At 36.3% G+C, this 10,856-nt stretch overlaps 1 protein-coding gene across 3 annotated transcripts in view; it reads left to right on the plus strand.

Annotated features, from left to right (window-relative positions):
• FCHO2 (FCH and mu domain containing endocytic adaptor 2) overlaps positions 1 to 10,645 on the plus strand; it is a 134,873-nt gene extending 124,228 nt beyond the window's left edge. For 2 of the 3 annotated variants that reach the window (XM_017959630.2, XM_031666216.1), the window contains 4 exons: positions 1,903 to 2,102; positions 2,816 to 2,880; positions 7,717 to 7,881; positions 8,196 to 10,645. In XM_017959630.2, coding sequence (XP_017815119.1) covers positions 1,903 to 2,102; positions 2,816 to 2,880; positions 7,717 to 7,881; positions 8,196 to 8,218 — 453 coding nt within the window. In that variant the 3' untranslated portion in view covers positions 8,219 to 10,645. The remainder of the gene's footprint in view (positions 1 to 1,902; positions 2,103 to 2,815; positions 2,881 to 7,716; positions 7,882 to 8,195) is intronic. The other variant, XM_017959631.3, reaches the window with a different exon arrangement.
• The last annotated feature ends 211 nt before the right edge of the window (positions 10,646 to 10,856 follow it).

Raw genomic sequence — 10,856 nt, forward strand, 5'->3', positions numbered from 1 at the left:
TGAGAGAGATACTGTATGTGTATCTCTCTGTGTGTGTATATATATAATACATATTTATTACATATTTTAATCTTGAAGTGCAGAAGACCTAAGTATATGAAACCCAGAAGCCATATAAGAAGAGAATGAGATCTTTGATAAATTAATGTGTGTGTGTATAAAGTATTTTGTTAAACCTTTAAACACAGTAAGTATTTAATCTGTGAGAAAAGTATTTATGACACGTAAGATGGACCAAAGGGCTTACCCCAAAGAGCCCTTATAAATTTGTAAGCAACATGTTAATAACTCAATACATAAATAACCTATGGAAAGATGCTCCATGTTAGTAGTAATGAGAGCAGTAAATACTAAGATAACAATGAGATATCAGTTTTAGCCCACCAGATTTACAAAAATGAAAGATCGCTTTATCCAGTATTTTAGGGTGTGATCACTTGTTAATAGGATGCAAGTAAAACCTCTTAGAAGGCAATCCTGTTAGATTGTTGAAAGATGTAACCTTTAATTCAACAATTCCACTTCCAGGAATCTTCAGAAATACACAATTGGATGAAGATAAGGCACAAAGGATATTCGCTGTAGCATTGTTTAGAAACCACCTAAGCATACACATCAGCAGAGGAAGAAATTAATTACTATAGCCATTAAAAAGAATGACACGGATCTATGTTTGCATATGCCTGAAGAATCTGGAAGGATATATGCCAAAATTCCAAGGGATAAATTTCTTACTTTATATTTCTCTATCGTTTGAGTTTTTAATGGGGTAATTTTATTAAAGTGGCTTATGTTTCTAGAAAATAAATACTGAAAGAATAAAAAAGTGCTGCCACTTAAATTGACTTAAAGTTTCTTACAGGTGTTGATTTATTCAACTGATGTGTATTATTCAGTATATGTAATTGCTAGGAGTAGGACAGGGAGACAGTAAAGATCAGTAATATTCTATGGGCTGGACTTCATTGTTCTCGCCTATAATACCAGTACTTTGAGAGGCCGAGGCGAGAAGAGTGCTTGAGTCCAGGAGTTCAAGACCAGTCTGGGCAATATAAAGAAACCCCATCTCTACAAAAAATGTAAAATTATCCGGGTGTGGTCGCACAAGCCTGTAGTCCTAGCTAGTACGAAGGCTGAGGCGGGAGGATTGCTTGAGCCCAGGAGAGGCTGCAGTGAGCCTTGAGCATGTCACTGCACTCCAGCCTGAGCAACAGAGTGAGACCCTGCCTCAAAATAATAATCATAATATTCTATGTTAGAAAATGAGTGGTATGAAAAAAAGAAAAAGTATGAACTAAGGTAAGAAAGATTGAAAATACAGTTTTCAGTGTAAATTAAAACAGCAGTCAGAGTAGGTCTCCTTAAAAAGGAGCATTTGGACAAGGAGCTTAAGAATTTGAAGGAATTATACCATTTACTGTGAGTCATGTGATTAAACCTTTGAAGTTGGAAGTATTCTAATTCCAGGCTTGTGGTACTATGTAGTGGCGTTTTTTTCTCAGTGTTCTAAATCTGAATTCTTATACTTTATGAAGAATCTTTGAATTCTGTGTTGAATGTTGGAAGATTCGCAAACTTTACATGCATAAATAAGAATTCCTTGATAAAATGCTGATTTCTGTACCCTGTCCCTAAGCTGTTGAATCAGATTTTCTGCAGTTGAAGGTAAGGGAATGTGCATTATAAACAAGCACCACAGCAATTTTGATGTAGGTAGTGGTAGATTCAGACAATGAGAATGACCTTTACTCCTTTGAGAAGGGTCTGCTTCACTCTGCCAACAGATAGTCCCCTCATTAGATAGTTTTGATTCTGTGGACTTACGTGTTCAAGTGTCTGTCGTTAACATGACTTGTTAACTTTTCAGGCCAAAAACAATTGTTTGTTTTTTTCTCTTTAAAGGTATCATCAAATGGTATTCAGTCCACTCCTCTGAATCTCGCAACATACTGGAAATGTAGTGCTAGCACCACAGATCTTAGAGTGGATTATAAATACAATCCAGAAGCTATGGTGGCACCTAGTGTGCTTTCCAACATACAGGTGGTGGTACCAGTGGATGGAGGAGTAACGAACATGCAGTCCCTTCCCCCTGCAATATGGTAAATTAAACATATGTTTCTGAATTCCCACTAAATTTTTGTTGGAATCCCCAACTTCTAGAACCCAAGTTCTATAAGTTTTCTTAGAAGTTTGAAAAGTTTTAGTGCCTTTTTCCGTAGAAACCATGCTGTAAAAGATGCGGTTCATTTTACTAGTCAAACCATAGTAACCTTAATAAAAAATAAACAAAACTAGTTTTCTCTAAGTACCACCCAGACTTGAATGATTCCAAAAAATACAAATAATTATTTTATGGATTAAATATAGCATCTGGCATATCTGTAGGAACAGGAACAGCTATCTAATTAGTGTTTAATAGTATTAGTTACTCCTATCTCTTAGCAGCTTCTCCTGTCCCCTCTGTTAGTATTAGTATAGACTAACCACTCTTTATAGTTGCTTCATCATTTAATAACATGTGTCTTCCTTGACTAATGAAGGTACTGATTCCTATACACATTCCATTTTACTTTCTCTGACCAATAGGAATGAGAAGAATTACATAATTTGGTAAACTTCCATTAATTGAAAAAGATACAGCATTATATTTATACTATATCATAAACACATTTTCACCAGTTAATACTACTTAAACTTAGCACTATATTTGTTGTAGTGAAAATATTTAAAATACACTTATTTATTGAGGTCCCATCCATCTATCAGGTACTATACTAGATATAAAACCTGAAGATATCTGTTCTTATTGCAGGAATGCAGAACAAATGAAAGCCTTTTGGAAATTGTCCAGTATTTCAGAAAAATCAGAAAATGGAGGTAAGTGTGTGCGTCCTTTTTTGTTTATAAAATGATGTCACTGAAGATGGATTTTTTTTTTTTTTTTTGAAGATGGAGTCTAACTTTGTTGCCGGGCTGGAGTGCAGTGACACGATCTCAGCTCACTACAACCTCCACCTCCCAGGTTCAAGCGATTCTTCTGCCTCAGCCTCCCGAGTAGCTGGGACTACAGGCACACACCACCACGCCCAGCTTATTTGTGTGTGTGTGTGTGTGTGTGTGTGTGTGTGTATGTTTATATATATAAACATATATATGTGTATATATATAAAAACATATATATAAAAACACACACACACACATATATATATAGTTTTTTTTTTTTAGTAGAGACAGGGTTTCACTATATTACCCAGGATGGTCTCGATCTCCTGACCTTGTGATCCGCCCGCCTTGGCCTCCCAAAGTGCTGGGATTACAGGCCTGAGATACTGCACCCGGCCAAGGGTGCACTGTTCCTGGAAGCACTGCAATACCTTTTTTAAGGGCATGTTCATTTGAAGTTTCCTTCTGGAATTTCATGCCCACAGTTCTAGAACTGACCACTAGGTGGAAGTTAATACCTTTAGTAAGAATGGACCAGCTGAGATTCAGAACACATTTGTTCCTGTAGATTGAGTATGTGTTCTCTGTAAGAAAAAGAATTTCTTTTGCCATAACTTTATAAATATTATGTAAATACCTCTTATACTTACATGCTAACATTAAGAAACAATACCTAGTAAATTTTTAAAAATAGAACTATGTGTTCCATGTAGGTAACCTGATAACTAATTAAAACTGATTTAACACAGTTGAGTTCATTCTGTTAATGGGATTATCCTGACCTCCCAGAAATCATGTAGAAGCTCCCAGGCTTTAAAAAGCTGTTTGCCGTCTCAGCACAGGGGTTCACACTTGTAATCCCAGCACTTTGGGAGGCCGAGGCAGGCGGATCACTTGAAGACAGGAGTTCAAGACCAGCCTAGCCAACATGGTGAAACCCCATCTCGACTAAAAATACAAAAATTAGCTGGACTTGGTGGTGCACGCCTGTAATTCCAGCTACTTGGGGGACTTAAGCATGAGAATCACTTGAACCCAAGGAGGTGGAGGTTGCAGTGAGCTGAGATGGTGCCCCTGCACTCCAGCCTGGGTGATGGAGTGAGACTCTGTCTGAAGAAAAAAAAAAACCCCTTTGCCTTCTCCATTTCTCTAAAAGAACCTTTTTCCTGTCCATTTCCCCCTATTAAAGCTAACTGTCAACATCCTTCAATTTTCTGATGATTATTTTAAGAAGAAGCAAGTTATGCTTCTCTCACTAAGTGCATCTGTTTGTGTTCATAATGCTGAGGAAAAGGCTCTGTTAGCTGAACACTTCTATAACTCAACTTATAATAAGGATGTAATTCTCAGGACAGCCAAGTCTTTAACATTAGATAGTCTTATTTTTTCTTAATCAAAAGAGAATTCTTCTGCCTTCTTTTGAATGTATAATTTTAGTCTACAATAACTTTTCTGCTTGTTGTTTTCGTTTTTTTCTTCTTTTCTTTTTTTTTTTTTTAAATGGAGCCTCGCTCTGTTGCCCAGGCTGGAGTGCAGTGGCACGATCTTGGCTCACTGCAAGCTCCGCCTCCCAGGTTCTAGTGATTCTCCTGCCTCAGCCTCCCGAGTGTCTGGGGTTACAGGCGCCTACCACCACACCCAGTTACTTTTTGTGTGTTTAGTAGAGACGGGGTTTCACCATGTTGGCCAGACTGGTCTTGAACTCCTGATCTCAGGTGATCTGCCAGCCTTGGCCTCCCAAAGTGCTGGAATTACAGGCGTGAGCCACCATGCCCAGCCTAGTCGCCAATAGCTTCTCTATTTGATAGGTTTTTTTGGCTTTTCAAATATTGCTGAGCTTTTTCTTTTTGAATATTTTGAGCATAATATCATCAAAATATAAAACATATCAGTAGCTTTTATCATAGATATTTCTGTATAAAGGACCATAAACGTATCAGTGTTGTTTATTCATTTATACCTGCCATGCTGAATAAGACTTTTACTAGAGAGCCATACATTGGGTGAAATAACCAAGCAAATCTGCAGTTTCTTTTTTGCTGTTTGGTACTTACAGGTTGCCCATTTTCAGCTGGCCAACTGCATTGACTTTAACCCTAGCTATTAATATATAGCTTTTTGTGAGCCAAGCTGAAATTCCTAGTTTAAATTGAAGTAAACTAGGAATCCTATTTGCATTAAGGGCTTATAACCAGTTTAGAAAAACAAAAGCATCTTTTTCCCCAATATAATGAAACTATACTATTGTAAATAATTACCAAGAAAGAAATTTGTTCTCTCAAAAATAAGACACAGGCTGGGTGCAGTGGCTCATGCCTGTAATCCCAGCACTTTGGGAGGCCGAGGCGGGCAGATCGTGAGGTCAAGAGATCAAGACCATCCTGGCCAACATGGTGAAACCCCGTCTCTACTAAAAATACAAAAATTAGCTGAATGTGGTAGCACGTGCCTGTAGTGTCAGCCACTCAGGAGGCTGAGGCAGGAGAATCATTTGAACCCGGGAGGCGGAGGTTCCAGTGAGCTGAGATCATGCCACTGCACTCCAGCCTGGTGCAGAGTGAGACTCTGTCTCAAAAAAATAAGACACAAATTTTCTAACCAGATTTTAAGTTTCCCTCTGCTATTCAGGTATCAGGTGTTTCTGTGAGGAAATGGAAAAATCTTATAAACGCGGTTTTTGATGTGGTTAGTCAAGCCTTTAAAAAGAAATATCCAAGGCCAGGCATGTTGGCTCATGCCTGCGATCTTAGCACTTTGGGAGGCTGAGGCAGGTGGATCATTTGAGGCCGGGAGTTGGAGACCAGCCTAGACAACGTGGCGAAACCCTGTCTCTACTAAAAATACAAAAATTAGCCGAGTATGGTGGCACGTGTCTGTAGTCTCAGTTTCTCAGGAGGCTGAGGCATGAGACTAGCTTGAACCTGGGAGGCAGAGGTTTCAGTGAGCCAAGATTGTACCACTGTATTCCAGCTTGGGCCTTAGAGGGAGACTCTGTCTCAATAAATAAATAAATAAATATCTAAATAAGAATGCTATAAAATAGGCTGGGCGTGGTGGCTCACGCCTGAAATCCCAGCACTTTGGGAGGCTGAGGCGAGTGGATCATGACATCAGGAGTTCAAGACAAGCCTGACCAATATGATGAAACCCCATCTCTACTAAAAATACAGAAATTAGCCGGGCATGGTGGTGTACGCCTGTAATCCCAGATACTCGGGAGGCTGAGGCAGGAGAATCGCTTGAACCCGGGAGGCGGAGGTTGCAGTGAGCCAAGATTGTGCTACTGCACTCCAGCCTGGGTGACAGAGTGAGACTCTTGTCTTAAAAAAAAAAAAAAAATTTCTGTAAAATAGAAATCTGTTTTCTGTTGCTAACTGTGTACTCAGAAGAGGTACAATAAATATTTCTAAGGTGATTGTCAAGGTTCTTGCTCTTGGCCTATGGTAGAACTTTTGCACAACCGAATTGCTTATCAAGAATTGTAGAAGTTTGAGGGCCTGGACGGTAATTAAGAATAAGGCAGCAGTTCATCTCCACTACTGATCTGCACCTCCAGGCATAATAATACAAATTGGATCAATGTTGCGACACCTTATTCTCCATTTCCCTGTGTCTTGTTAAACTTTTCTGTGCAAGGGATCACAGGATCTTACTGCTAGTACCTAGCATTTCTGTCCATTTGCTCTACCCAGAAACCTGGGAACCCTCCTAGACTCCTCCTTTCTCATTTCTTGATGCCAACTCCTAAATATCTTTCAAATGACTTTCTTAATATCTTTCCTTTTTATTAGCCCTAGTTTAGGTCCCCCTTTTCTATCATCTAGAGTCCTAAACTGTTTTGACTTGCATCTTGTGCTTCTCTTCGTTTTTGAGACATTAATCTGAAATGTTCTTGTCTTCCTTATCTTTGGTTATTTCCAATGGTTACATCATGAATTTCTTACCATGGTCTGGCTAGTGCTACCACTCTAGTCTCATCTGCCACTCCCCTCTACCTGTATCCTGTTCTCCAGCTAATCTGATATAGATGCTATTTCCTTAAATGCATCATGCTCTCTCTGTCTCTCTATCTTTGGTAACTTCTGCCTAAAATACACACCATCATCCCCACCACCATTTATAATTTTCAGCTGAGATAGGTGCCTTTGTGCCTGTGGCTCCTTAGAGCTCCTTTAAAGCATTTATAATATTCATTATAATTATTGGTTTACTGTTCCTACCATTCCATTAGACTGAGGTATACTGAATAAATGGTGATGATATCAGAAACAGAACACCTCAGAAATACCTACTTGGCATCATGTTAGACCAATACAATTTTAAAAAGAAAAGTGAATAGAAAATAGCAATGTTATACAACTTTTCCCAAACATAGTTACCTTTCCATCTTTACTTCTTCCACTACTCAGTAGTCATTTCTTTTTTAACTTTATGCCACCTATATCCCTCCTAGGGTTTTTCTCTGGGCTGTCCTCAATTACTTCCATCTTCTCTTTTGACTTGCCTCAACATGCATATAGCATAGGAGTCCAGTAGTAAACATCTCTGAAGATTAGTATTGAGTAAAGGAAAAGCATGGGTTATTTACTTAATGAAAATTCATATTCACTAAAATATATGTGATTTGGAAACAGGATAATGATTTGTTTACTGTGCACATCTAATGAATGTAGCACAGGACTGATGTAGTTTAGCTTACTTGCTCATTTGATTCTATTTTGTGTAAAATGTATTTTACCCAGTGTAAATGCTTTATTCTTTTCTTTGTAGGTTCTGGGTCCCTCCGAGCAAAATTTGATCTTTCAGAAGGACCTAGTAAACCCATGACACTTGCAGTGCAATTCCTCAGCGAGGGAAGTACCCTTTCAGGAGTAGATTTCGAACTTATAGGCACTGGCTATAGACTTTCCTTAATAAAGAAGCGGTTTGCTACTGGTAAGTTAGGAGATTTCAAACTTTTTAATGTACATGGGAAACATTTGTATTCTAACAGTTACTGAAAAACTGTTAAGCAATTTATAATCTAAAGACATGGAAACTTTTTCTTTAACCCTTGGTACAAGGTGCCAGGTAGAGACACACCTGAGAGAGAGTACTTGCAGTCAGTATAGCTGAACACCTGTTATCTGATTCTAATGTATTGTAAATAGCAGATGGGAACTAGAGTTTTGTATTGGTAACCACAGTGGAAAATGTCCTTAGAGTGCATTTGAAATTGTAATTGCAAAGGTCTGCTTGGTGTTTTTCAGGACGATACCTGGCGGATTGTTGATGGACCTGGGAAAGTGGTTTGGCTTCAGGGAGTACAAACCTGCCATTCTGCATTATCTGTTCTTTCCAAACACTATTTTAACTTGTATGATGTCTTTCAAACTTAGACATATTTGAGAGCTGACTACAAACATTAAATCGCACTTTTAAAGTGAGTCATTGAAAGAAATAGTACTGAAATGATTCTCTATGTTGTAAATGATCAACTGCAATATTCAGGAAGCACATTTATTCAGATTCTCAGTAAAAATGAAGTTTTTGTAGGCTTAATTTTTAAATTATTTCCAGTGTCTATGTTGAAAAAAGGGGTTATAGTGTAATAGTAGGCCTAAAATTTCAGGAGAGCAAGCACAAAGTAATTTAGCTTTCCATAAATTTTTAGAGTCAGAGATAACTTTGAAATTTCATAAGTTTGATATTCAGTGTATACAAATAGAACATGAATTCCAAGTTTTGGGTAATGTTAACTCAGAACACTCAATCAAATTGAGTTATGTGCCATAAGGTAATCAGACCAGAGTCCAAGTTGTATGCAAAAAATCTATAATTTGATTCTCATAAACATTAATAAAGTGTAAGTGATGTTTTATATGATTTTTTAAAAAATTCTCAAGTGCAATGTGTTTTAAAATAAGCTTGCAAATGACAGCAGAGACATTTACTTCTGCAGTTAGTTAACTTTATAGAAGTTGTGATTTTTTTGATGATTTAATGCTGTAGATTTAATTTATTTTTATATGGAATTGCATAATGTGTGCCTTTTAAAACAATAACAAAAGCCAGAGATGTGCCTATACAGTTTGTGTTCATTAATGTGCCTCACTTTTTCTCAGTCTGAATCTTCTGTTCAGAATCTTACAATGATCAAGCATTTTTATAAGATACTTGCAATTTTTGTAAATATTTTTGGCCTGCAACTGGGAAGGGAATTCAGAGTCATAAAGCGTAACTTAAGAATCCTGGCTCACTTCTTTGGTGATACACTGTAGCCACTAGAAAGAGAAATATAAACCCAATGGCATGTGTTTACAGGAAGAAAAATTACCTTCAGATACTTGACATTAACCTCATCAAAAGTGTGTGAATTTTAAAACAAATTCTAAAAAACTATAGTGCTAAATTGGTAACTGGTATTTTAACTCTCAATTTAGCATTTTCCTTGACACTTTATCGTTGAAAATTTATGCATTTATTTACTGATTGTGTTGTGAACATGAGTTTTATGGTATTTTTTGAGGAATGCATTTTTTAAAAGATTAATTTTAGAAACAGAAGGAGAAGCACTGCCATTTGTTTTTATTTCAACAATTGGAAAAATTACCAATATGTACATTTTAATTATTCAGTTTCTACTTCATAAAAGTAGGAAAATTATTTGAAGTGATGTATTTGGTTAAACATTTCTAAAAATAAACTACCAGTACTAAATAGTAAGAAACCTAACTTTAATAGCAAATCTTGATGAACTGAAGAAATAAAATATTTTGGATGAGGCTTCATAATTTACAAATGGGAATTTCATTTATAATAATAAATATGAGTGTCCTTTATTTGCCTAATAGAAGTGATAAATTGTGTTATATATGATAATTTATATAAAACCACTAATTGTTCCGTTAAGCTTCACAGAAAATAAAACCTCTATTACTAGTCATTTATGTAACATCTTGCTATACTAAATACAGCAGAAAATCTACTCTTTAGCAACATATAATACAGTATGTGCTTTTTTATATATTCAATGTTAGCCCAAGTCTGAATTTAGATTTGACTAAAGCAGCACATAATTTGCTAAAACGCTGATCTTTACTAAATAGTGAGCAAAATTAGAATTTCTAACTCTTATTTTATGCTCTTTTAAATGCCAATTACAGTCCCTTACTGGAATTCTAACTGTAATCTGCTTCACAATCAAACTGCTTTGATTGGGCAGTCAATATTTTATTATTAGAATTCAGACACTGTTCTTACCGTGTTTGTTTTTAATCAAGTATTACCTAAAAATGTACAAATTAGTGAAATGGTTAAACTTCTGCACTTTCTTAATTACCACAGTCTTCATACCAAGTATTGAGTACAGGTTACAATTTTGAAGCCATATGAGTTTATATTGATTTTTTTTTTTTTCATTTAAAAATCCACTAATGGTGTGAAAGAGACCAGTAGATTTTCAATGGGAAATGTACCTAGCAAGCTGGTTCTTGCTTATGTATAGTGATAAACTTTGTAGCTGCCTCTTTAACCAAGAATTTGTAAACATAACTCTAACAAATGTGAGTTTTTAAGGATTGTTATTTACTACTTTGGATTGTAATTAGAACAATGCACATCTGTCTTCCAAGATTTTGTAAATATTTTTGATTTTTTTCATTAAATGTAAATTTTACATAAAAGTTGTGCTCTTAATAAACATGTAATATATAATTTATCAGTTGATCTATGTGTCTTTGTACTTGATAGTAATAGCTATGTCATCGATGTTAGGACAAGGCAAGCTGGCCAAGTAATTGGTTTTTAACTTTGTACTACTGTTTGAACAGACGTACAGAGAGAACTGTTATTTATTGGTTATATAGAAAACTTCATTTGGAGTATATCCCAAAAGTGTCAAAATTGGTTAACAAGGGATTATTTTTAAT

The sequence above is a fragment of the Papio anubis genome, chromosome 5 (genome assembly GCF_008728515.1).
Source record: "Papio anubis isolate 15944 chromosome 5, Panubis1.0, whole genome shotgun sequence".
Taxonomy (NCBI): domain Eukaryota; kingdom Metazoa; phylum Chordata; class Mammalia; order Primates; family Cercopithecidae; genus Papio; species Papio anubis.